At 42.1% G+C, this 27,715-nt stretch overlaps 1 protein-coding gene across 1 annotated transcript; it reads left to right on the top strand.

Annotated features, from left to right (window-relative positions):
- The first annotated feature begins 30 nt into the window (after positions 1-30).
- On the top strand, positions 31-27,535 carry NRDC (nardilysin convertase). The gene is made up of 31 exons (XM_065655939.1): positions 31-403; positions 4,952-5,276; positions 5,449-5,530; positions 5,990-6,143; positions 7,884-7,957; positions 9,127-9,222; positions 10,148-10,270; positions 11,630-11,687; positions 12,609-12,682; positions 12,867-12,936; positions 13,338-13,415; positions 13,841-13,961; positions 14,040-14,098; positions 14,689-14,743; positions 17,177-17,281; positions 17,552-17,675; positions 17,928-18,014; positions 18,619-18,738; positions 19,473-19,524; positions 21,025-21,175; positions 21,513-21,640; positions 22,002-22,164; positions 23,283-23,314; positions 23,606-23,744; positions 24,220-24,267; positions 24,603-24,655; positions 25,246-25,329; positions 26,235-26,325; positions 26,628-26,744; positions 26,992-27,081; positions 27,318-27,535. The coding sequence occupies exons 1-31, from the start codon at positions 78-80 to the stop codon at positions 27,513-27,515; spliced, it is 3,477 nt and encodes a 1,158-aa protein (XP_065512011.1). The 5' UTR covers positions 31-77; the 3' UTR covers positions 27,516-27,535.
- Positions 27,536-27,715: the final 180 nt, after the last annotated feature.

Raw genomic sequence — 27,715 nt, 5'->3', positions numbered from 1 at the left:
AGCCCCCACGACTTCCGCGTGCGGCGGAAGCTGCCGGGGCTCGCGGCGGGGCGGGGGGCGGCCGCCGGCTGCCGCGCATGCGCAGACTCGCGGCCGCGTTCGCACGGAGCGGCCGAGCGGCGCGGGTGCGGGCGGGGGCGGCCCGGGCTCCGCGGGGGCCGGTTCGTGCCGTTGCCTGGCCGCCGTGCTGCGGGGCCACCGCCGCCATGCCCGGTAGGAACAAGGCGACATCCAGCTACAGCTGCCCGGAGCTGGCGGTGGGGCAGCAGGCCGGGGAGGGCGGCCGCGACGCCAGAGGCCGCTCGCCTCACGGGGAGGAGGAGGAGCCCGGGGACGCCGGTACCGGCGCCAACCTCGGCGACCCCGACATCGTCAAGTCCCCCAGCGACCCCAAGCAGTACCGGTGAGGGCCGGCGGCCTCCAGCCTCCCCCCGGGAAGGCTTGAGGAGGGTGTGGGGAGGACAGGCCGCTGGGGCCGCCCTGGGCGGGCTGGGGCCTTCCCGCGGGAGGGGGCGCGGGGCCGGGGCCGCCCGCCACAGCTCGGCGGGCTCTCGGCCGGCAGCCCCGGGGCTCCAAGTCGGGCTCTTCTGGGTGAGCGGGGAAGCCGCCCCTGGCTGTGGAAAAGGGAGCCGGAGGGTCCACGGCTGTGTTTCTTGTCAAGATGGGCTGTCTGGTTTGTGCTCAGCGATAGGCTTGGGGCTGCATAGAGGGAAAAGTCAGCGTTTGTTCAAAGGCTCTGCTGTGTTACTACGTTTTTGAGGCACAGAGACATCGAATTGTTAGTTTGCAGCCCTTGTCCAGGCATCTCCCTTCCAAAAGCATTAAGCTGAAGTGTGGAATGCGACTGAAGTATTTCAGAGCAGATACCAACTTAGAAAAAGTCTGTTGCTCTTCTCCTTTTAGCTGAGCTTCCAAGTTTTCACACAAATATGTCTGTGAGTTGAGACAAAAATTACTTTTACGCTGCTGTTTTGCTTGGTTTTTTGTTTGTATATTTCTGAGTAACACCCCTGAAAGTGCTAAGAAGGATCACCCTTTGTCGTGGTTTAACCTTCCCTGAGCACAGCCCAGGGTCTGTGGCCTTCACACAGCTGAGAGCGGCCAGCGGAGGCTGAGCCCTTCCAAAGGTTTAAGTCAGTTGTTCCTGAAGGGACACTATTATAAGGTATTTCTGTTAGGCAGAAGATTATTCAGCCCTTGTTAGAGATGCTTTTTTTTTTTTTTGTCTTTCCTCTTCATGATGTCTAATCTGTGCAGTCAGGAGAGAATCTGCCTCAGCCTGGAACTGAATTTTGGATTTGCAGTGACATTGGCTGACAGTGAAATTCCCTGCTGGCTGCCTGAAGAGGACTCTGCCCATTGGCTTAGGGACAACCTTGCTCCCTCCCTTCTTCTCCTTCCTTGCTGCTTCCTCCAGATTCCTGCTTGCCTCTCCTGATGTTCTTACTCATGCGACTTTGCAGGAGGTTCCGCTTCCTGCAGAGTTCATGGTTACAGGGACTGTCGGCTTAGGAAACTTCTGCCTTTGCTACCTGAGGCAGCACAACGCCAAAGCTTGGGAAGTCCATTGCAAATTGTCACCGGCTATTTATTTTGAGGCTCAAGAACCTTCTCTGCCTGTAGAGAACTGGGGGTGTGTTTGCTATAGCATAAGATAAACTAATACCAAAATCTTCCAGAAATCCTGCTCTCCATGCTGAATGGATTTTTTTCAGTTGGAAGCAGAGAGTCGCATCTTTTCAGGCTGATTTCCACGTGCGGGAAGTGAGCCTTGCACAGAACAGACACAAATGTTACCCTTAGGAAGGAGAACTTCAATGTGGCTGTAAGTAAAATGTGCCTGTGTCTGCTAACTATATACCAGACCTGCTAAGTAAATTTAAAGGCGGGTGCTTTGCTGATGCATATACAATTTCTCCTCTGTTCATGCATCAGTGATGGTGTATACTGCAGACCAGTCACAGTGGGCTTAATGTGACTGTCTGGTGGCATCAAACTTAATTTAGTGGAAAATGTTATAGTTTATCTTCTCAAATACGGTGATCATAAAAACAAAAGAGTTCTGACAGATTGCAAAATGTATTTTCAAAAGTGAGTTCGTTGGGACAAAAATTATTGTCATGTTCAAAGTTGGTTTTGTTCTTTAGAACTGTGAGTAGGTAGTTGTCTTTATCAAAATATATGTTTTATTCAAATTTATCCGTATATGGAGTATTGTATTGCTTGTTTTGGGTAATTTGGGAAATTAAAACATTAAGTGTTTACTGTGCATTGATATGTATTTCAGTATTTACTTAACTTCTAAACAATCATCATTGTTCTAACAAACTTGGTATGACAACAATCCTGCTTAAACTTGTCCAGCATGTTTAAACAGCAACTTAAAGAGTTTGAATTTTCTTTTATATTTGTCTTATTTGTATCAATGCTGTACAGTCCTTCAAAAAAGCAATTGGACTACTCTTACTTTTGTTGCTACGTTGAGTGATTGTGGTTTTTGTCTGATGTTTTGCATACTAATTGATACTTATGTATTGATTACACATCTCCTTTTCCATTGGACTGAAACATGGAAAAAGTAAAGAACACCTATGCCAGTTGGTGCCTCTGCTCAGTATAACCTAAACTGTTCTAGATTCTCCTGAAGCGAAATCTGAGAGTCTCCTACAGCAGCTTGGTTCAATTGCTGCCTCACTACTGGGTGCTTTCTGTCCTGATATGAAACACCCAGAAGCCTGAAGATGAGTAACGTAAAATTAGTGTCATCTGCTCCATTAGTTTAATGGAGGTATGTGGAAAGGATCAACAAGAGCTACTAGATACACCTGGCGAAACAGCTTTATGGCAAATCCTTCTCCTGGAAGGCCAGCACTGTTCTGTGCTCTGCTTTCTGTGACTATCTGTCGATCAGCGGGAAGCCAGCGCTCTTTATGGGCTACGAAAACCTGAAGACGACAGCTGTATGCGGACGTGCAGAAGAAGGTGGATGTGCTGGAAGATGTGCTGTAGCAAAGTCAACTTGTCCCTGCCTGGGGTTCTTGCTCTCCAGGGGCTGAAGTGCCGGAATGTACAGGGCATCTGTTTTCAGGACCCCTGTTATGTGTTCAGAAATGCTGCAGCTGGCTAAAGCGACATATACATATGATGCAAACAGAATGGCTTTCAGAATGTGTGGATGATTAAATTTGTACCCAGACATTCGCATGGATCGAATGCCATCTGTCCCTGCTGCAGTTAGTTGTAGCACCTCTGCAAGTTATACACGATGTGCTGTAGTTTGAACAAGCAAAAATGCACTTGTGCTTTTGGTCATAACAGATTTTTGCTGCTCAGGTCCTGCAGCAAGTGAAATGAGTGTGTTAATGATTATGAAGCCCTGGCCCAGAGTATGTGCTCTCAATTTCTGTTGAATGAGTGGTCATAATTCAGAAACATAACACAACTATTAAACATTTGTTCTTTAGTTTTCTTCATAGACTTGGTAGTCCAAGAAGTGTGGGGTTTTTTCTTTGTCTCTGAGCTGCTTAACTATTGTCACAATACCTGCTTTACTCCTTTCCCCCAAACATGTCTCCCATGCAGTTCAGTTGGGAGAGAAGTACTTGGAGTAATTTGTTTCCAGGCAGGTCTCTGGTTTGCAGAGCTGTAGCAGGTACCCTGCAGCTCTAATAAAAAGCAAAACTGATACTGACTGAATATTTTGAATTGGAATATTGATAATAACACATGTTTCTGTTGTCTGGAAACATTGAAACTGCATAATGATAACCATGAAGGAAACATGTGAGAAACCTTGGAAACCATGGAGTTGGAAAACACACAACATCCCTTTCTTTTGTGTACTTGTCATGGAGATTGAGCTGGAAATCTGCTTTGAAATTTCTCCTACCTAATTACAACAGTGGCCACATTGCAAAGTGTCCTGATCTGCTGTAAACTTGGGATTGGACTAGATGGCCTTTAAAGGTTCTTTCCAACCCAAACTCTTCTATAATTCTATGCTCTGTAACTCAAGTTTTTCTGGGGGTGTGGGTGTGACCATGAGTTTGTTTTACGCTAGCATTTTTTTTGTGGGATCAGGTACCACCTGTCTCTATCACACTAGTTCTTAGGTTGGCTCAGGTAGTTTCTGGATCCAGCATTCCTTCCTTTCTGCAGCTGGTGTACGAGCCAACACGAGCTCCTGGGAGGGGTGTTCTGGCTAATTTGACAAATTGTGACTCTTTATTCCAGATCTGATGGGAAATGAATATTGCAGAGCATTGGTGCTTGCAGCCCACAGCCTGAAAAGTTGTAGTATGGTTGCTGAACATAGGGCTTGTGGGTCTATATATATATGCACACACGTATATAAAAATTCTCTGTACGTATATACACACAGAGAGAGCTCTGTGTATGTCACTGCTTCTCTGTGACTTATTTTATTAAGCCTGCAGAGGAGATTTGTTCTTTCTAACAGATGCCTCCTACATCTGTGGACCCCATGTGATAGAAAGCATTGATAAAATAAAATGGAGTCTGCAGGGCCTTTTTAGAGGTGAAGACTAAGATCTTAATTCTGTTGCATAATATATGTTTCCAAGAGCCTGAGAAGCATAACAAGCTATTGAAGTTTGGGTTTGTCTATTCCGAGTACATGAAGTTTTCTCAGAGTGGGCGCTAGTGGCTTAAATATTTTGCAGAGAGAGAAATAAAAGTCCCAATTAGTGTCGTTGACCTTATGGGGAGAAGGGCTTCTGCTACTGCCTTGAATTGCATCTTTCTTATAGCTGTTGAATAGCAGAAGAGTGGTTTTACTTTCCCACTATAAAACTGCTCACTTTGTTAGCCACCATTAGGAAATCTCAGTTGAAGAGCACAGAACTATTGCAGGAAATACAGCCATTTTTGTGATTCTGAAAATTCAGATTTGGGAAATGAGTGTATTCATTGCAAATAATTATTCTTCCAGGTATATCACACTGCAAAATGGCTTATGTGCACTTTTGATTTCGGATTTTAATTACTTGGATGGTGCCCCAGCTGCTTTATCTGAGGAGGAGGAGGAAGACAGGGACGATGATGAATCTGAAGAGGAAAGTGATGAAGATGATGATGACTCTGGAGCTGAGATTGAAGATGGTAGAGAAGGTTTTGATGAGGAGGACTGTGACGAGGGGAGTGACAGCGAGGACGATAATGGAGATAACGAGGATTTCAATGATCCTGATGACAGTGAATTAGAAGAGCTAGCTGAAAAGGAAGAGACAAGAAAGAGAGGCTGTACAGAAAAACAGGTATGTACTTAAAGCTGTAGGGTGAAAAAAATACAGAGAGAGCTTTCTTGTGATTAGGCATTCAGACTAGACCTTTTTATTGTGCCTGTCCTGATTGATTTATCTTATACTTCTGCCAGTTTCCTGAAGTGTTTCTTGAAGCAGCTTTTACTGAGTGTTGTATTTTCTCCAGTCCGCAGCAGCCCTCTGCATTGCTGTTGGCAGCTTCTCCGATCCCGAAGATCTGCCTGGATTAGCACACTTCCTGGAACACAGTACGTATCTGCTCCTGTGTCATCTTCTCCAGCTTCAGTGCAAAATGAGTGCTATCTAGCTCCGAATTTCTGTAGTATTTTAACATCATTTCCTATTTCAGCTATCCCAGGATTTATTTTGATTAGTTGAATAAATTTGTGATTTTACAAAAATATTGAGTAACGATCTCTTAATATGGGAGAAGGTGTCTCATACCCTTGGGCCGGCTATGCATTAACATATATTAACATTCTTTGTTATCCATTACATATGGGAGGAGGCATGTTACCTATGGCTTTATAAACTAGGCTGGGGCTACAGATTACACTGGTTATCCAGCAGGTTCTGTGGTCTGTTGCTACTTAGTCTCTGCGTGGGAACTGTTGTAGGTAACTCTATGCAGAAGGGGGGTTGCTGTAGCTGTAATTAGGAATAACAAATCAATGTCATCTCGGTAATTTTGCTGATTTTTGTTCCAGTGGTTTTTATGGGCAGTTTGAAGTACCCAGATGAGAATGGGTTTGATGCGTTTCTGAAGAAACATGGGGGCAGTGACAACGCTTCGACTGACTGTGAGCGGACGGTCTTCCAGTTCGATGTGCAGAGGAAATATTTCAAAGAGGCGCTGGATAGGTAACTTCATAGAAACAGTGATTAGGTGCCAGCAAATGTTTGCATTGTGCCTCAGGAGGTCAGGTGTAGCTGGTCAGTTCTTCATTTTGGGGTGATTAAGGCTGTTACTGAACTTCCACAGGTACTCCTGCTACCACAGAGGATATTGAATATAAGGAAATACGATTTCCCTTTGGGTATCTTACTGCTTTTTGAGGTAGCGCCTGTGTAGCTGCTGTGTGATTACTTAGGATCCACGTGTAAGTCTTAATGCACGTAGGTTTTGAGTGTTTTACCACCCTTAAACTAGTAGCATCGATGACTGGAGAAATTTTATGTAGTGTGACAGCTGTTCAGAGGGGACGTGCTCTCAGAATCCCGGTGATTCATCCTTCGAAATATCCGTCCTGATAGTTAGTGTGGGTTTTTTTTTTTTCTTTTTTTTTTGTTCCAAGTCTAATTCATCAAAGTGGGTAGAAGGGCAGCCTTGAAAGTTATGGTACAATGTGTGCCTCAGAAGGATACATTTAACTCAATCCAGGTTATTCAGTCAAGTATGTATCTTTTGCCAGAAACTATTTAACTTGCTCTTTCCTGGTGTGGAATATGTTACTACAACAAGGCTCCACCTCTTAGCATGGTTTCCTTCAGGGAGAGGAAATTACTGGTTCATAAGAGCATGCCAGCTGGGAATTCTTGGTGCTGCAAAATACCTCAGGAGGGAGCAGACTCCACTGTGATCTTACTTTGGTCAAAATACATCTCCGCGATGATGCCAAGAACAAGTGTTTGCACATTTTACCAAGTATTGCCTAAATTTTACTTGACTGGGCCAAATTCAGCTTTCATTTGCAGATTAGCCCAGCTTTTAGATGTTTGAAAGTGCAAAAGAATAAAAAACTTAATTGCAGTCTGTCACAACAGCTCGCTTAGTGAAGGAGAAACAGAAGTTATGAGTTCTGTAGAGCAGCGTCTCCTACAAAGAAAATGAACAGATGCTGCTGATGATTCCTGCTCATTCAAGCGCTTGTGGATCTAAAGAAACTGAAAGATGTCACCTTTCAATACTCTTTAGCTTAATGGCTCCTGTAGCCATAGAACTCGGTCAGCAATGTGTTACTGTTAACCTTTTGCTTCAACAAGTTCAGTGCATCATTAAAGAAACTCAACAAATAAACCAGAAATATTAGATTCTCAGCCTTCTGCAAAGTCGCCATTCATTGCAGATTTGTCCCTTTCCGTTGCTCTGCTCTCTATGGGTACAGGAGAACAACAACACTGACTGATATAGTAGATAATAAAATTGTAATGGCTATAAAACCTTATGTTTCGGGACATAAATCAACAATTTGTTGCCTGGAGTTAGGAAGGAACTTCCCCCATGGACATATTGCTCCTAGTGAACAACCGAGGATTTCCTCTGAGGCATCTGATGCTGGTCCCAGTTAGAGCCAGGAACCAGACCAGATGGGTCTCTGGTGTGATCATTCTTAGGATGCGAAGGCAGATGCTCCTGCATCCACTAGTGTCATACCCAACTGTATCCAACCAATTCATTCCTGCTCTATGCGCTTTGGTTTTTGATGCTATCACAAAACTGGCTTTTATCTTTCCTTAAGACAGTACAGTCAAGAATGACATAATTTTTAGTAAGACAAGCTTATAAACTAAAAATAGTGGATGTTGGCTTTAAGCGTTGGGGTTTTTTTCCCTAGTTTAATAGACACTGAAGAAAAGCATAAGAATTTTTCTGTTTCATAGGTGGGCACAATTCTTCATTCACCCGCTAATGATCAGAGATGCAATAGACCGAGAAGTCGAGGCTGTAGACAGTGGTAAGAATATATTTTTCTGTGTGTTTAGCCCGTCTTCTTAAAGAAATAAACAGTGAACAACATGCCTAAAGCACCAACAGGGACCCAGTGTTCTCTCCAGCCCTCCGTGAAGTAAATACAAGAAGTTGAGGTCATTGTGCTTGTCTCCTTATTCTAACATGTTAATAACTACAAATTTGCTTCACAGAAGGAAGTTGAACCTGGCATAGAAGTGAATGGAGAGTTCACTCTGTTTTCTAGTGTGTCATGAATACTTCTAAGCTGCCTGTAAAACTGCACTGTTTTAGAAAAAAACCTATTGCTGGCAGATATAACTGCTTCAAATGTGTATTCCAAGTTGTCTTCATCTGTCCTCTGACCCCGAAAACTGGGCGATTTGATCTTTGAATTTAATTAAGTGTCAATATAAACAAGGACCTGCCTTTGAGTTGAGGTGTGTTTTTTTCAACAGCTTAAGCCAACTTAACTGCCTTCGTCGTGCGGATCCGCTCCTTCCCTCCTACTGACACTGGAGTAACGAGCTGCCCACTAAACTGCGTCAGCTTGTTGAACTGGCTGCAGACTAACCCAGCCAAAATAATTATTTTACAGCTCTCCTGTGCATACTTCTTATTAGCAGCAAAAACAGGAACAGGAAATTGCAGTTTGAGTTCTTGATTTGGGCAGAATCCCATATCTAGATTAGTGTAAACTGATTGTAAAGCTGCATTTCTGGAAACTATCTTGCTCGGCTTTTAATTTTATATTTCACTGCTAGGCTAGAAGTTGTTCTATGTGATATATGGGAGAAACAGGTTTGTAACTGCTCTCTGGCCCTTTCTGCTGGGCCTGACTGTAGAATATTGACGGACTTGTGTTCCCATTAAATTTATCAAATTGAGAACATTCAGATGGGACAGGTTGGGGCTTTACATGCTTCCCCTCCTTATCCCTTTCTGTGCTTCTCAGCAACGAGCTACAGGTTTCCTCTTCTCTTGACTTACATTCATTACTCCTAGCAAGTCCTGTTTCTTATCCTATTTCACTACCTCATCATTAAAACAAAACTATTTCAGTCTCCAGCTGTGGGGTACATCTCCTTTTCAGTTTGCTTGGGGTTTTTGCTTTGTTTCCTGGGAATGTGACCTCCAATTTTGATGCATGCCACTGCATATTCTCTAAATTAACAGAGTATCAGCTAGCAAGACCCTCTGATGCAAACAGAAAGGAGATGCTATTTGGGAGTCTTGCCAAGCCTGGACATCCTATGAAGAAATTTTTTTGGGGTAAGTTCTGAATTTATGTTATAAAGCGGTGATCAACTTTTAACCACTTAGAAGATATACTAACATGAGCTATCTTATAGCAAACACTAGCCTTGCTCAGAAGTATTAGGACAATCATTTATTTTACAGTAAAGTGCTTGGGAATAAAAGCAGCTGTCTGCTTAAGATGCTTTTTATTCTAGTACTGCTCTTTGCTGATGTTAAGGCTGGGTTGCCCTGGGCATATAATCATGGAACTTTCTGTTAATGTAAAGGCGGTGCTCTCTGAGTCATCCATGTCTTGCTTAAGCTTGTTTTTTGATACTAAAATTTCCTGGAAAACGAGAGTGTTTCTGGATTTGTGTCCAAGGAGGCTTTTCAAAGTAAATAAGTCACCGTTGAACTTGCAGAAGTGGATCTTCACAGCCATGTGAGTGGAGCAGAAGCGAATTTGTCGTTCCTCTCCTGGCTGATAGAGAGTCCTGGCTCCCTCAGCCTTGTGATGCTGGGGAGCATGTAAATTGCTGTGTGATGGGTAATATAGTTAGCCAGCTTTAAAACGTAGATCTATAAAAAGTTCTATAGTGACATATACTGAACATCATATTTTCCTCTTTTTTCCCTTCCCTGTTGTGCAAGCTCATTGATGAGGGAACAGTTGGCAACATGCAGTGAGCTGTGCGGTGCATGGGATGGGTGATCTGGTAATGCAAGAGGACTCTGTCCTCGCTTGTCAGAGAAATATCAACTGTCCTTACAGTAGGAACTAGAAATTGGAAGATAATAAATTTCAGTTAACATTCTCTTAACTCTAAATTTCTATTAAGTATTTTTAATGTGGTTACTATGACTAAAGTCAGTGCCAGGGGAGGAAAAGAAATTCTTGCTGTATCTGATCTTGATGTAACCAGTATCTAGATAACTAACCACCATTTCATGTTTACAGGTAATGCAGATACACTCAAACATGAGCCCAAAATGAATAATATTGATACCTACACCAGGCTGAGGGACTTCTGGCAGCGCCATTACTCTGCTCACTATATGACTTTAGTTGTCCAATCCAAAGGTAACATCAATTGTTCCTTAAAAACAGGCTTTTTTTTTGTTTGTAGTGCTTTTGTTACCAGTTCAGCTGTAGCCCAAGCCGCTTTAGTGGGTTGTCCAGTCCTGCAGGATGTATTTATATGTAGATTTTAGCCTGGTTTCCAAATGAAACTTCAGCAATTATGCTGTGTTAATTGTCATACTGCCACTTCATGAGAAACTTTTAACTGAAACTCTTGAATACGTTCGAGATTAACACAGAAGGTGAAATCTCAAAGATATATTTAAGAAAGAATCTTGTAGGAATGTAGAGTCCAACCGCTTAAATGGCTTAATGCTGCTGGTTTCTCTGCCATCAATGGTGAACCTCCACAGACAATAGTGCGAAGACTGAGAATGGGCCTCCCAGTTGTCTTGTTCTGTTTGGGACTCTTTCAAAAGAGGTCTTAAAATAAACCACACTTCTCTGGGAAGAGTACAGATTCTAAGTTTCTTTCCCCCATAGACTGAATAATGCTATGGAAATGTTTCATTTCAGCAAAGAACGTCAGACTTATGGGTTGTTTCTGGCTGAGAATAAAATAATGAAATTTCTTTGATGTTAAGTACGTAGTAGAGACCTGTGCTGAAAAAAAATAGTTGTGTACATTCAAGTTAGGTTTGTGCTTAGGGGTTTTGTTGAATACCAAAACTGATAGCAATTCTCATCTGTAAAATGGAGATATTTTGATGATTGGGAAGAAAAACATGGGGACACACAGCCAGCCAGGTCAGCTTTATATTTCTATCTCTGTTAAAACAAAAGAGAGTCTCATCCTCTTCTCCCTCACCCCCATGCCACATTTTTGTTGTTGTTTAGCATATACCGCATCACTTTTGGAATACAGAATGCTCACTTAAGCCATCTCAAATCGGTCATTTGAGAAAAAAATTAAGAGTTCTGGTTCTTGACACATTTCCTTTAGGAAAGAGGATGAGGAGAAGGATTCCTTAGCACCGTAGGACTGTGTTTGGGTGTGAAAACTGCTGTGTGTGTTCTGGACGTAGAGGGATGGAATGAGTCTAGCAAGTACTGGTAGTTTTGTAGATCGCTAAGTTGGTAATTCCTTTTCACAGTAACGTCAGGTGCTACTGAAATGTAAATCCCAGTTGTAGCAGCCCAGGATTATGCAGCATATGCAAAACCAGGGCTATGACCAAAGATAGAGTTCAGTGAATATTAAGAATTCGCTCAAACCAACAGCTTTGAAGCTTATAATTTAGAACTTTGCAATTTTAAAATATACTGACTTGCAGCCTCTTTAAACTGTTGAGATAAAGTATTTGTCTTAGATCTTCAGGAAATTACATTTCTGGCTTTATTTTTTTCTTTCTTTATTAGAAACACTGGATACATTGGAAAAGTGGGTGACAGAAATCTTCTCTGAGATCCCAAATAAGTAAGATTCTTTTGATCCTTAAAGGCATTACGTATTATAACATCTGTTCTTAAAATGACTGTTTTTAAGAAACACCCCTTACTGGGGAAGAAAAAAAAAGGGGCAACTTTGGAAATCAAAGACTGGCATTAATTGTTTCAGGAAGATTTTTTTATGCTTAACAATTGTTTAGCCTGCAAGCCATGTGGTGCTAATTTGCAGCAGTGTTTGCTTAATATGTACTGATACCTTGATTTTATGACAAATCATTCAAACCTAGATTATAATTTTATATTTCTTATCTTTGCTTTATGTCAAAAATAATTAGAAGCAAAATAAGTTAAGACCATACCTTGAATTTAAGTGTTGTCCTTAGGGTGGCAACTGGTTAGAACTTGACCTTTTTTTTTGATGATTCACTCCAATGTGCTGTCTAAAAAGTGGGGTCTGCAAAAGGCAGACTTGAAAAGCATTTTATTTCCCCTTTCTCTTTCTGGTTTTGCAAGGTGTTTATTTCTGTGGTGCGTGGAAATGCACATTTGAAAGTCTAATGCCATACAGAGACATATTTGTCTCTCCTGACCCCCATCCTTCCTGTTTCCCCGTCCCCACAAGAAAATTCATCAGGATTCTATGAATCCAGGGCCAACTCTGGAATTTTTTAACTGTGCTTGGCTTTGCTTTCTCCTGGTAGGAGAGCAAGCTTTTTGTTGTTACCGTGTTGGACGGATGGAGAGGGTGGAGTTGATGTGGGATCAAAATCTTGGGTAATGACTCTGTCATGTGGATCCCAGGTCAACTTCTGCTCCTGGGCTGCAGCCTTTGTGAAGGGTCGCTTTCTGGTCGTGTCACGTCAGAGATAGGGGTGCTCACGTCTTGTGATTATCTCAGTCTAGCCTTGAGTCCTTGCCAGTAACATCACGCTTTAATTTTGCTTTCAAGTGGTTTACCCAAGCCCAGCTTTGGCCACCTGACTCAGCCTTTTGACACACCAGAATTTCACAAGCTTTACAGAGGTAAGAAAAATGGATTTGTTTTAATGTTCTGAATACATAGCTTCATATTTCCTTTGTGTGATCTGGCTACTTTGTAGAATAATTCTCTGTGGTTCTGAATAAATTTTAACCATTCTTTCTGCATGATGTAAAATTCCTTATCTATGTCTAATCATTTATATTCAATATATTTATTTGTGTTCAGTTGTTCCAATCAGGAAAATTCATTCATTGAGTATCACTTGGGCGCTTCCACCACAAGAACAGCATTACAGGTACAGTGGTGCTTCATTTTACTTCTATCACATTCATGTTGTCAATAATTATTGCCTTTCACAACAAACCAAAGAATCTCATTGATTTGTGTTACAGGTTACTTTGGTTCAGCTAGGGGAACATTTTTTTAAATGAATTATAACAGGAACCAGAACTGCATCAGTTTCAATTGAGTGGAATTGGTACACAGCTGATTGTGTCATTCCTCACTGACTCAAATCAGTCATTATGTTCTCAACTCCCACATTTTTTAGTTTATTATCCTAATGCTTCCTGAAAATGCAAAACTTGCCATGAAGAAACAGACAGTGTGTATTTTAGTAATTTGTTTAGTGATTTAAGTTCTTTCTGTGAAACATATTATCTCCTCGCGTTTAATGTCCTTCAAATTTTCTTTTAGGGTGAAGCCTCTTCATTATATTTCCTGGTTGGTGGGACATGAAGGCAAAGGCAGCGTTCTTTCCTTCCTTAGGAAAAAGTGTGTATTTTTTAAGCATAATTATTAAATGTTTTGCTATCATTAAAATAAAAGCAAACTCTATTTTGTGTACATATATTTTCTATATATATAAAAGTAGGCCGAGTCCGCATTTTCCTATCAGCGTTTTGTAGTGATGTTCTTTAAATTGATGATAGACCCGAGTAAGAACTAAGTGGTTTCTGGTCTGTGATCCATGGATTAGCAGTACCTGTGGCTGATTTTTAAGAGATCTAAAAAAGAGAACTTAGCTTTTTCACTGTTTTTCTTAAATTCTGTATCCTGAGGTTCTTTGGTTGGAAAAGCTTTGCGTAAACTGTAAGTGGGTTGAAAGCCATTGAAGTAAAGCTGTGATATGCTAATTGTTACTAAGCTCAAATAAAGCCGAAATGACTGATTAATAAGTACCTATAACTCATCCATAGATTTTGGGCTCTTGCATTGTATGGAGGAAATGGTGAGACAGGATTTGAACAGAACTCCACTTACTCCATCTTCAGCATTTCTGTGACCTTGACTGATGAAGGTTACAAGCACTTCTACGAGGTATGGTTTACTGCAACTTGGTTTTCCTACTATTTTCTTAATGTTCGGAAAAATTAATCTGTTCCGTTATGTCTGCAGGTGGCCCACGTTGTATTTCAGTATGTAAAGATGCTGCACAAAAGAGGGCCAGATAAAAGGCAAGTATTTGCCACTACCTCAGATATTTGTGAGATTGTCCTTCTCCGTTAGCCTTTTATTTGTCTTGTTTGCACTTTTTGTGGAGTTACTAGAGCATAAACTCTGAGTAGTGAAGTAGTAAAGCTTGTCTGTGTGGGAAATGTATCCATTTAAAAAGTTTAAAAACTAATTTTCTAAATGTTTATGCTTTTTTCTTGGTGCTTTTAGTTAGATTTATTGTGGTCTGATTCCTAATATTAGTAAGCTGAACTAGTGTAGATGTAAGGTGCAGTTTTGCATTTATTTAAATAAATTTGTTGAGCCAAATCTGTGGAAGTCAGGACTGTGACGTTCTGGTGTTCGCCTTTATGTTAATTTGGGACCAGATTTTCACTCTTTGTAATTAAGTGTCTTCAGAATACAGCAAAACTTTCTGCAAATCGAGAAATGCCCTTTGTGTGGAAAGAATGTGTGTAACACTGGCTTCTGAATGAATCACTGAACTCACCCTTGATGCCTTTCCTAGAAGACAGTTTTTTTTCAGATTCTTGATAAATGTTACAGAATAATGGAGAAAATGCACTTGTATTATTTTCTTCCTTCTTTACAGAATATGGGAAGAGATCCAGAAGATTGAAGCTAATGAATTTCACTACCAGGAACAGGTATTCATCCACTGTTTTGTGTTGATATAGGTAAACCATGAAAAGGACTTATTTTTAATTTTGAAACACATTTTCAAAGTTCAACCAGAAACAAATTATGTACTCAATGAGACTGTATTTTGCGAAAAAAAATGTATTCTACACAGAGAAATATTGTGACTTTTTCCTTAACAGAATTGAATGTTATTTTATTCATTCTTCACCTGGTAGGTAAGCTCTTTCTTAGTTTTAACCACTAGACCCTTGTGCGTGAAGTTCTGTGCCCATTAATAGTGCTCCGCAAATTGTTTGGGCTTTTTCAGTATTTTTGTCTAATTTCACTTATTTTAAGCTGGTTTTGGCACTGCTGATTTCTGGGCACAGAAAAGCCACGTTGCGTGAAAGGTGGGACAACATTACGCAGTTAAATGTGGGTTCATGTCAAGTCTTCCTTGGCTTATCGCAATAGCAATTAGCAAAAATCTTACTTGTTTTTATTAAAGATAAAGAAGGGAACACAATTTAGATAATTTGAGAAGCCTCACTTCATTGGCTTTCTTACTGTGTCTGCATGTAACCACCTTCTGTTTCTTATTAGGTAACTTGATTTTATTGAATAGCACTAAAATGTCCTTTTGGGAAAACAGATCCGTGCACTACACGTATAGTTTGTTGGTTTCTTTAATGTACACAGATGCAGGAAGGATAGTAAAAAAAAAGGGGGAAATATTGAAGGTGGAGTTTTTCTCTTTCCAGATGCTCCATGTATTTTCAGACACTCTTAAGACCTGCCAGTCTGCTGTGAGCATCAGGATGTTAGAAATGTCATTTTTAGCAAATCCTTGCATCTGTAGCTCTGCCTTCGAAATAGCATATGGAGGATATTGAGTGTCTTGAGTGGCCTTTGAATAACAGAAGTGGATTTGCAAGTGATACAGACACCAGGGACCGCTGCCAACAACCCCAGTGATAGATAACAGAGCGGTGGATTTCTTTGGTAGGAACAAGTTTACACTGATTTACAAGTTCATTTGTTAAATGTCGCATGGTGGTTTTTAGTGGAATACAGGCTTTATGAATTTGTTAGCAAAGTTCAACTGTTACAAGATTACAACAGACCGTGTTCTCCTAACAAAAGCTTTCCCCAGAACAGTAAAGAAGAATGAAGAATCTGTGAAGGATGGCTGTTTAGTGTATTGGATATAACAGGAATTAATCCCTGTTGCCCTACATGCAACATGTTTTATTATTCTGTCTTTAATTGTTGCCAACAGAGGTTGTCCAATTTGAAGTTTGACTTTTTCATCAAAATGAAGTTATTTAGTCCTGAGCTGTTCTTATTAGTCTTCTTGGTTCTTTTTATTACTCCCAGCTAGAATTTTATGCTCCCTAAAATCGCTACTCCTCTAATAGACTCCGTGCTTCCCAGTATCAAGCCAGGTAAGGATAGAAAACACCCGAGTGTAAACTGGGGAAATAAAGAGTTATTTCTGTTAAGAGTCCTGCCTTTTTGGCCAGTTGATTTTGAGTGCTCGTTAAGAGATTACTGACAGTGCAGGGATTGAACTGGGAAAGCAAGGAACAGGGACATGTATGTGCTCGTGTGACGGGTTGTGCACCTCAGGGACAGATGAGTGGCCTAGTCGTGGCACCCCGCTCTTCTGGTTGATGGCGAGAGCTGGTACGTGGCCATCCTAAAGAGTCATGGTCACCGAGGCGTGGTTTGGGGATACGCAGCTATGTGTCCCAGGAGAGGTTGTTTCCTCAGGTGTACAGTGTCTTAAGAAATTCTTGGTCATGTTTTCCACTGTGTTTATAAGACACAGATGTGTCAAACTCGCCTCCTTTCAGGTGAAATGTGGGCTGCATCTGTCCACAATCTGTACGGTATGATGCTGGCTGGTTCAAAACAAAACAAAAAACCAAACCAAAAATCACTCAGCAAGAAGCGCTCCGCTGGGCGTCATACACAATTAAAAGCAGTCTGTACTTTCACGTGAAAGTAGGAGAATCTCTTCTTCCTCACACTGCACATCATGGCAGAGAACTTGGGAAAGGAGCAGAACCAGAGATACTCATGCAGCAGCAGCTCCTCAGTTTGCTCTTTCCAGCTTCCAGATCACTTTAAATCTTTAATTGTGTGACTTTGCTCGTGTTCCCAGGAGGCAAGGAGTGCATTCTGCTGGGTCTGTAACCTTTAATAACTGTAAACACGTGGTCAAGGCCATTTCTTCTATAAAGATGATGTCTGATATTTCAGGATTCTCAGAGGAGTCCTGAGCATTATGTGGTTATGAAGTATATTTAGTTTAATAACTGAAGCTAAGCGCTGTAAGAAGCAGAGCATGCAACTCATGCTCAACATACCTGACCAGTCAAGCTCTTCTCAGAACTGAATGTTGATGTTGTAGTTTTCCGATGATGTGAAAAGTAGCTTTACCTATTTGCTTGCAGACAGATCCAGTTGACTATGTGGAAAGCCTTTGTGAGAACATGCAGTTGTTTCAGAAGGAGGATTTTCTGACAGGAGACCAGCTCTTGTTTGAATACAAGCCTGAGGTAAATACTCTTTGAACTCTGATTACATGTTTTGATGTAAGGAAAATATAGGCATACTATATAATGTAGGCACGTATATATGCATATAATTAGCCATAATGCAGGCACAGGTTTTGTATTAGTTGAATCACTCTTTATATACTCAGAAAGCAAATCTTTTTTTGTAAGCTTGTTGTGTCTTGTTCTTCGTATGTTCAGACTGAGAAGTCTTTGCTGGGTCGGGCACAGCCAGAGTTGCTTTTGAACTGAAATACTGTCTTGAACTTGCAGATCATTGCTGATGCCCTGAACCAGCTCACTCCTCAGAGAGCCAACCTCGTTTTGCTGTCCGCTGCCAACGAAGGGCAGTGTCACCTCAAAGAGAGGTGGTTTGGAACGCAGTACAGCGTGGAAGGTAAAACAGCAGCACAAACTTAGATCCACGCATTAGAGGTGTTAAAGGGGTGACAACACAAAATACAACCACGTGAAGTTGGGTCCTGCTCCAGTGGAGTTGGTAGGAAGGGATTTAGAAAGAGTCATGATGAGCCAGGTGACATTAGGAAACTCGGACTGCAAATCCTCACAGAAGTAGCTAAGAGATGAGATGGAAACAAGATAGCGTTACCTTTCTGTTGAACTAAATACATTTCATGTCTTTTAATAGATATTGACAAGTACTGGAGTGATTTATGGGCCAGTGACTTTGAGTTAAATCAGGATTTACACCTTCCAGAAGAAAACAAATACATAGGTAAGGCAGCTGAGCATGCGTGAAATCTTCTGCCATTAATTTACTTGAGAATTTTCTGTGGTTTAGAAACAATCTTTAATTTCCATCTGAACATCAACCTGGTTTTGCAAGTTAAAAAATATGGGAGGTCTGTTCACCTGAATTTTGTTTTCTAATACTATACTTTTATTTATAAGACCAGAGTTTTTCTAAGGTGTAGATGTATAGATCCTGTAGCCATAACAGAGCTTGCCTCACACAGAGTTAACACCGAGCCCTGGATACCCGAGAAGAGCAATTTTATTTGCTTAATCTAGCTGGTTTTGAAAGCATCTAAATACCATCTAGCTTTGCTGCCAAAGCCAAATGAAAATAAACCCAGAACTTGTATCTGGGTGGAATGCAGCATCACCATTTCTGCACTGTTTCTGAGCCATCATCCTGATGTGGAACTGAAAAATAAATGTTCCTTAGGTCCAGGGAAGGATTATCCTGTATAACTTAGCAAGCTGAGAGGGGAAAAATATATTGTATTGATAATCTTGAAGACTTTATTGCATGTAGCCTGGCTGTGTCAGTGAAATCTGCTAACTTCTGGTTTGGGTTTGGGTTTTCTTTTTGTCAGCCACCGACTTTGCTTTGAAAGTTGCTGACTGCCCTGAAACAGAGTATCCAGTCAAAACCCTGAGCACACAACAAGGCTGTCTCTGGTACAGGAAGGACGATAAATTCAAAATCCCAAAAGGTAAAATGTCTCAGGGCTTTCCAAAGAAAAGGAAGTCCCTGTTTTCACCAGCTGGAATTTGTTTGAAGGCAAATAACCCGTGATAGTATTCACTATTTAAACTCAGTGTTTACCGGCAGCTCTTCCATCGTCCTTTTGAGATGTTTATTAGCTACAATAAAAGAAGCAGATAAACTGCCTTGCGACAAAGAAAGGCTGCTGATACCGCAGCTTAAAACTGGAATCACTGAAATACACTGACTTCTGAATGTGTCTGACTACGGACAGAATTGTGTGGACAGAATATGGTACTGAGACATGGCCTTGAAAATAAAGAAACGCATTAATTAGAGGAGACTATAGTCTGTTCTACAGAAAGAGAAAAATATGGCCTGCATCTGAGACAAATGTGGAAAATACATTGCTGCTTTCAAGCAGAATGTCACCCTTTTTAGTGTCTGTTAAACAGATGTTTTGTGGAGTTGTCTTTTTTTGTTTATATTGGTCACACCATGTGAGTTAGTATTCTGCAAAACACAGCTTTGTGTTCTCTAATATTTGGGATTTTTGCGGGAAGATTTTGGAGTGAAAAAGAGATGTTTGATGATGCCTTAATATAAGCGATATTCTTATAGCTGAACGACCATTTTCATTACACTCGAATTGTGACCAACAACCTCTTGGAAATATAGTTGACTTTAGAAAGCCATCACTTTTTATACAATTGCTCATTTAAGTTTCTTTTTCCCCACCAGGTTATGTTCGATTCCATCTGATCTCTCCGTTCATACAGCAGTCTGCAGAGAAGTAAGGAATACGTTATTTATGCTTATCTTGCAGAGTAACTAAATTACTGTACTTAGTGAAAAACCATGAAAAGAGATTAATTTTAAACTGTAATAGAATAAGGCTTCCTTTTCCAATGTATGGTTTTATCTGTAGTTCAGTGAGGGTGGTTCTGCAGCAGGTCCTTACTGCAGCAAACAGGTGCAGAGGATTTTCATGGTGTGTTATTCCCCAGTGTAAGTTTTGAAAAAAATAACATAACAGCAGCAGCACACATACCAGAGGGAAGTGCTGAGAGCCTTTATGAATCTGTTTACATCTTTGTCAGTTTGAACTTTGAATTGGAATCCAGGCAATGACAAAAATCTGAAAGCATGGACTGTAATTTCCACGTTGTGTAGCCTGATTTGTTGTACAGGGTGTTCCAAAAAGATGGACCCAATTTGCAATCACTGTATCTCTGCAACTGTGAGCCGCCCCTGAATGAAACTCCTACCACTATAAAAAGGTTACTAAAACTTGATAATTCATTTAATCATTTGTAAATATTTGTGTAATTGTAACATTGCCATCGTGAAATGCCACACTGCTTTGAAATTGGGTCCGTCTTTTTGAAACACCCTGCAGCTTATTATTATTTTTTCATTTTGATAAATAGTCATCTCATTACTCAAGTCTTCAGCATAACTGAGTCCATCTATCATCCCCTGTTCCTTTATGGAAAGTGTAATACTCTCATTTGCTGTGGTAATTCCATGTCTTGAGCATTGGCATTGCATTCCTACCTTGAAATCTTCCATTATGTGAAGCTGGAATCTTACTCGTTGCAAAGAATAGCTGAATGTTAAAATACTTGTTAAGTAATGTTGTGTACTTTCTGGAGAAAGGGAAACTTGCATTCTGTATTTCCAGGTTTGTTGAAAATTCTTTTTGAATCTCATTTTCCTCAAGTATTCATTTCTGTTGGACGACTTCTGGTGTGTACCATTGAACTTGCTGGAATTGATTTTTATTTTTCTTCTATCTCTTTGTTTTTTTCTTTCTTTCTTTCTTTCTTTCTTTCTTTCTTTCTTTCTTTCCTTCTTTCTTTCTTTCTTTCCTTCTTTCTTTCTTTCCTTCTTTCTTTCTTTCTTTCCTTCTTTCTTTCTTTCTTTCTTTCTTTCTTTCTTTCTTTCCTTCTTTCTTTCTTTCCTTCTTTCTTTCTTTCTTTCCTTCTTTCTTTCCTTCTTTCTTTCTTTCTTTCCTTCTTTCTTTCTTTCTTTCCTTCTTTCCTTCTTTCCTTCTTTCCTTCTTTCTTTCTTTCTTTCTTTCTTTCTTTCTTTCTTTCTTTCTTTCTTTCTTTCTTTCTTTCTTTCTTTCTTTCCTTCTTTCTTTCTTTCCTTCTTTCTTTCTTTCCTTCTTTCTTTCTTTCTGTCTTTCTTTCTGTCTTTCTTTCTGTCTTTCTTTCTTTCTTTCTGTCTTTCTTTCTGTCTTTCTTTCTTTCTTTCTTTCTTTCTTTCTTTTTTTTTTTTCTCCATCCAGCATAGTTTTATTCGATACATTTGTGAACATCCTTTCCCACAATCTTGGTGAACCAGCTTATGAAGCAGACGTCGCTCAGCTGGAGTACAAATTAGTAGCTGGAGAGCACGGCTTAGTCATTCGGGTGAAAGGATTCAATCACAAACTACCTGTGAGTCCTGGAAAACTGGAATATCTAATACAGAAATGTTGGAGTTACTGGCTAGGTTTGTTTCAGTAGAATGTGGAAATTTCTATTGATGTCGGATATTGAGATTATTTCATTCACTTTCTAAAAATGCCGTCCTTTTAAAACTGACTGTAATTTGGTATAGAAGTGTTTAGTGAAGAACATCTAACAGTTGAGGAATGTTCCTTAGTAACCTTGTGTGTCTCTTATGTTGACCAAATGATGATTATTTTAAAAAAATTATTATATAAGATTAAATTTAAATTGGTTCCTTTTAAAAACAAAACAAAAACCTCACTTAAAACTATTTTCTTTACAGCTTCTCTTTCAGCTCATCATTGATTACTTGTCTGACTTCAGCTTTACTCCAGCAGTTTTTGAAATGATCACAGAGCAGCTGAAGAAGACGTACTTCAACATCCTCATCAAACCTGAGACTCTGGCCAAGTGAGTTCTGGGCGAGGGCAAGAAGTGGCTGCACAGCGAGGCTTGGGGTTGAGCTGAAGAGCTCAGGAATCGCTGCTCTGCGCTCCTGGAGGCTTGTGCCAGGGTTTGCTTGTGGCTCAAAGAGCTCGAGCAGCTCTGCAACCAGCGTGTCAGCCATGCGGGATGGGTTGGACACCCAGGAGCTGCCGTTCTGCAGCGACTGTAGCCAACAGCAGGTGCTGCGGGTGGGCAGGATCAGCCCACAGCAGCGCTCCTGGGGACCGAGTGCCCGTCTCCAGTACGATCCCGAGTCAGAAATGGGATCTCTTACATTAAACAGCTCTCGACAGCCTCTGGTTTTGTTTTCTGTCTTGCATTGCAGGGATGTGCGTCTCCTGATTCTAGAACACGGCAGGTGGTCCATGACAGATAAATACCAGACGCTGATGAACGGGCTTTCCGTTGAGTCTCTCTCATCCTTCGTTAAGGCTTTCAAATCACAGCTTTTTGTCGAGGGTCTCGTACAAGGAAACTTCACAAGCAGAGTAAGTACAGCTTCAGCAGCTGACGCAAATTCAAATATGTTCTTAAGATGCTTTAGCACAGTGGCCACAAGTGCAGCGCTCACCTGCCAGCTGGTGCCTCTTCTGTGCGGGCAGTCTGGAGGTTCACGTCACCTCTGGCAGCCCAGGAACGCCCGTCTGGATGAGCCGCTGGGGAGCTGCCAGTTTGAACAGAGTCTTGAGGGTTCAGGAATTTGGATTTAAACTGAAGAGAGGGGAAAATGTGATGGAAATACATCCATAACCTGTTTCCCCTGCTGCCCCTGTTTATAATATTGTTTGATGCGTTGATGTATTTGATATTGAGAAATTGCCATGGTGGTTCCACAGGGGGAGGCTTCCCTCAAAGTACATTTATCCTGGAAATCTGATGGCCTGTGTGGTGTGATCAAACCTCACTGAGGGCTGGTCGTCCTCAGCCTTGTTGAACACCTGCATTATTCATCAAAGTCTTCAGCCCTAAGACTGAGTCACACACGGTTTTAAAGAGAGGGTTGTAATGGGGCTCAGCCCCGTATCATCGCTGAGTGCCTGTGCGGGACATGGGAGAGAAACCTGCGATGATGATTTGTGCCAAGATGTGTCTTAGCTGGTGATGTTTGTCCTCAAACTGTTTCAAGCCTCCTAAAGAGAACGTGCTGATGTCCTTTGGGAGGTCAGAGTCCTGTCATGTCAGCTGTCCCATCCTGAGCTGTGGGACAGAAGGAGGTCTGAGAACGTAGTCATGATTTACTAAAAATCTTCATTCAAATTATTTCTATTGCGGCGGTTTCTGTGTGAGTTTCCTTCCAGAGCTCCAGCTTGATGCGCAAGAGAGGGGCCTTGTCTCCTCCTTGTGATGACTGATGCTGTTTCTCTGGCTTCTGCTTTCTCCTACTGGAGAAGTTACAGTGCAAGAAACGGCCTGAAGACTGTCTGCTCTGCAGCTCGGTGCAGAGGTGCCCGGACGGCCTCGGGATAAGGCGAGGGGACAGGGACGTGGGTGGCACGACAGAGCTCGGCTGTTCTTTGCTTGGGCGTTGCTTTCTCAAGCAATGTGCTGGGTGTGTGGTTGGGAATTCTCTTCTAAATAAAACTTACACTTACGTTTTCTCTCCTAGGAAGCAAAGGATTTTCTGAATTATGTTGTTGAGTGAGTATCCCTTGACTCTTGCACCACTCAATATGTGGAAACTATAATCAAGTTAAGATTATTTTCTGGAGGAAGGGGTCAGGCTGCGAGCGATGCAGAAATGCCCTTCTCCCCTCCTGGATACGGTGCTGCCCATGTTTGCGGACGTGACCGTTCATCGTGGCAATTTAAGCAAACATTGTTCTGGTTTGGGGAAGGGGAAAATAACGTCTGTCTGAGTGTTATTAATATATTGGTTTTGGTTAAGATGTGAGCAGGCGTTTGACTCTTTGCTGTCTGTACTTCCCTCAGAAAGCTGCAGTTCTCTCCCCTGGTCCATCCCTGCCCTGTTCAGTTCCGGGTGGTGGATTTGCCAAACACGCATCTGCTCTGTAAGGTGAAAACTCTCAACAAAGGTGATGCCAACTCTGAAGTAACAGTCTATTACCAGGTAACGCGGTAGCTCGGTGTGTGCCGGCCTGTTCCCTCCGGTAGCTGCTGGTTGTGCTGACGTCCCGGCCTTGAGAGCTGCCTCTGGACAGGGACATTGCAGAGCGCGCTGAAACCTCATGGGAGCACTTGCCCGGGGCTCCAGAGGCAAAACCCCAGGCGGGTCTCACAGCGTGTGGGGTTCCCCAAAAGCAACATCTCCCCTCTGGGCTGTGTCATGCTGGTCGCTGGGTTTGTGCCTCGGGGCTGTCCTGGTGTCCTCACCACTGATCTCATGGGCCTGGGCTGGGCCTCTCCCCTCTCCTGAGGCCATATTGACGTCCCTGTGGAAAAAAGGAACCTTCCAGCTGTCCCTGCTGCGAATTGTAATTTAGTGCTGGAGTCCTGGCTGAGGTGTGTGCCGCAGCTGTCACCTCGGTCTGAACTGTTGCATTTAACTCTGTGAAATCACCCTAAGTTCTTCATTTTCTCTCTAGTCAGGTGCCAGGAACCTAAGGGAATATACCCTGATGGAGCTGCTTGTGGTAAGTCAGTGTTTGTGTCTCCTAACTCATCAAAGCATTGTGTCTGGAGCTAAGATGAGGCCGTGGCGTGGGACGGCAGATCCCTGTTGCTCACTCTGATTAAATCTGTGAGTGTCTGGGCCAGGATCCCCCAACTGCTGCAGCGATGGATGGTGCGGCAGGTGGTTCTCTGAGGTACCTGCTCAGAAACTGAGACATCTTAGTGCAGCGGGTGTAGCTGGACAGGCAGCACATCCCTTGTGTCCACGTGTCACGGTCGCGTTTCTGTTTGGAGCCCGCGGGGTGGCCGCAGAGGAGCGTCGCTTCTGCTGTAACGTGTTTGTGCTCCGTTTCAGATGCACATGGAAGAGCCGTGCTTTGACTTCCTGAGAACCAAGCAGACCCTCGGGTGAGTTCGCCACGGAGGGCAACTCCTCCACACCTGTCTCTGCTGTTCCCTGCACAGTAATTCCTCCATTATTGTAATGGAAACAGCAACATAAACACGTCAAAACGGAGAGCAGCCATCCATACAAGCTGCAGCCAAGTTGCTTTTGAGTCTTGTAAGAATTGCATCTATTACTGGTGTGTTAACTTGGAATTATTCAGCATAAAGTTGTTCCTTCCACTTCCTAGATCAGCTCCCCTTCCCCGGGGCTGTTTTCACAGCGGCTCTGTGGTGCGGAGCAGCCGCCCGTCTGCCTCAGGAAACCCTGACAAGCTTTTCACAGCTCTTGGTCTGTCACTCTGATGAATTAGTTTGCAGGAACGCAAGCACAAATACTCTGCCAGGCTTAAAGGATTTCCTCAAAATGAGAAAACACTGAAGTGCAGCGATGCAGGAAATAAAGGAAATAAGACTATTGAGAATGTATAGATAAGATTTTTTTTTTCTGAAGTACCAACACTATTTTACCTTGTAGCATGTGCTGCAAATGACAATTTAATTGTGCTTGTGGAATGACTTCATTGTTCCCCCTCTTTTTTTTTTTTTTTAAGCTACCACGTGTACCCCACCTGCAGGAATACTTCTGGGATTCTTGGCTTCTCGGTCACAGTAGCAACCCAGGCAACAAAATACAAGTAAGTGCTTCCTGGTCACTGTTTATCACCACTCCCAGCACCCATTTTTTACGACTTTACTGCACCGTGTCCACCCGGCAGAGGCTCAGGCAGCAGGGCGTTACACAACATCCAGCTGAAGAGTTATTACTGAGAATTTCAGGTTGTCTTCTGCTTGTTCTGTTAGATCAGGTCACAGCTGGCTTCCATTTGTTTTTGCTGGAGCTTTTTTGTGCACCTGCCGCTCTCCTTTAAGAGTTCACATGTTTTGAACCAGGGAGGGCAGTGGGTTTTTTTAGTTTGATGAGGGGAGTTGTGCAACAGCCCAAAGGGAATGTCAGAAGAGTCATCCTGGCCTCAGCTTGTGACGCTGCTGACAGTTGCAGCACAGTGACTGGAAAACAGCACCTAAATAAAGCAACAGCCTTAAGCTGCTTTAAACTGCAGGAGTCCTGACTGTGACAGGGAAAGTAATGGAGAGACCGAGGGAAATATCCCACTGCCCTTCAGAAGAGCTCAGCCTGTTGCCCAGCAAAGCCTGGAGAGCTGTTCTTCTTCTGGCCCATTTCAGCAGACAGAACAATATCATGGTTTTGTTCAAAGCCAGGGCGAACTACACGTGTTTGACCTGCCAAAGCTGAAGGGTTATATGAAAAATACGCAACTTACAAATATAATACAGTGCCAGTGAAAGTTTAATTAGCACAGAGTGCTGCTGCTGCCTCTTTTACATTTGCTTGACACTTCCATTACTGAGGTTGTGGTATCTGTGAAGGTTTTAATGTTTCAGCTATGTGAGCTTTTTGCGGGGAGGGAAGCGAGCCTGTCCCAAACATTCCCTCATGATTTGCGGGTTGTTCTACCTTACCCCTCAGTATTGTTTTTTTCTTTTTCCTGCCTGATTTTATTATTTAACTCTCTTTTAGTTCTGAGTTGGTCGACAAGAAAATAGAGGAGTTTCTTTCTTGCTTTGAAGAGAAAATCAAGCATTTAACTGAAGATGCTTTTAGCACCCAGGTAAAACTTGATCTTGAAAAGCTCTGCCTTGAACTGCTAAACAGCACCTAAATGGGAGGATTTGGTGACACCCTCTGGCATAGTTCTGAGCTTTTTCTGGACAAAGGACTCACTTTTATATCCCATCTCTTATTCCATTCTGCAGTCGTTTCTCTAAACGTTTGCTCTCTGGCCATTTACAGTTCAGTTGGAGAGCAATGAACTACCTTGTTCACCTGGGTTTTCTTTCAACTTCAGTGAATAAGACAGTAAAGTAAGTTTTAAACCCTATGAAACTAATTTTTTTTTTTTTCCAAATGTAGGTTACAGCTTTGATAAAACTTAAAGAATGTGAAGACTCCCATCTGGGAGAAGAAGTGGACAGGAACTGGAATGAAGTTGTGACACAGCAGTATCTTTTCGACAGGCTTGCCCGGGAGGTCGGTAGTCCCTTGTCATTAAGTGATGCTGAAAAGAACACTTGCATGTCCCTTTTTGCAGCAGTTTTAAATGCAAAGCATAAAAAGGGGGATTTATGCTCTAGTGACACACTGATTCTAAAGCTGCATGCTATTTTTAAAAGATTCTTTTATCTAATGGGATATAGTTTGTTGAGGAAACCCTGTTTATGTTCAAAATGGCCTCATCACCACCGCGCTGCTTAAACCTCATTCCTGTGGGTTGCAGATTGAAGCTCTGAAGTCTGTTACCAAATCAGACCTGGTCACCTGGTTCCAAGCTCACAGAAGCAACAAGAAAAAAATGCTCAGCGTACACGTGAGTGTTTGGCAGCTCCGTGTTGCCAACTGCTGCAATGCCCAACTCTGTAATCTAACGCTTAATGTGTTGGTTACCCACATTGCTGTTCATATTTTCCACATTTCTGATTTTTACTGTCACTGGAATTGCATTGAGGTATCCGTATTTAATTGTTAGGGCAGATGAATATTGAATGAGATCCAAATTCTAAAAGCTTAGAGCCAATTTTCTTTTTTTTGGAAACTTTTTTCCAGGTGGTTGGATATGGAAAACATGAAGGGGACTCAGAGGTTACAGCGGCCTCAGAAGCACAGAATTCTTCATCTGGTGAAATACCTCATCTCATTTTCTTGCCCCCATCTTCTTTGATGACTGATGTGACATCCATCAAGGACATCAAAGCTTACACATCAACTCTGAATGTTCTCCCTTACCATAAAATACTAAAATAAAAATGACATCTCATTCTGCAGTGATGCGTAGTACAGCTGCTTTCTGCAACATGAACATTACAAACCTGTTTTTATTACAGAGGGCTGTAGTGGCAGCTGGGCTGAAGATGTCCACTCAGCTACTGAGGAAACTTTCGTCAAGGAAGTTTCCAGCCAACCCTTCTCATTAATCTCGCAGGTTCGTTAAGAACAGGCACAGC

This window comes from Caloenas nicobarica, chromosome Z (assembly GCF_036013445.1).
Source record: "Caloenas nicobarica isolate bCalNic1 chromosome Z, bCalNic1.hap1, whole genome shotgun sequence".
Taxonomy (NCBI): Eukaryota; Metazoa; Chordata; class Aves; order Columbiformes; family Columbidae; genus Caloenas; species Caloenas nicobarica.
This window is presented reverse-complemented; position numbering and strand designations above follow the sequence as displayed.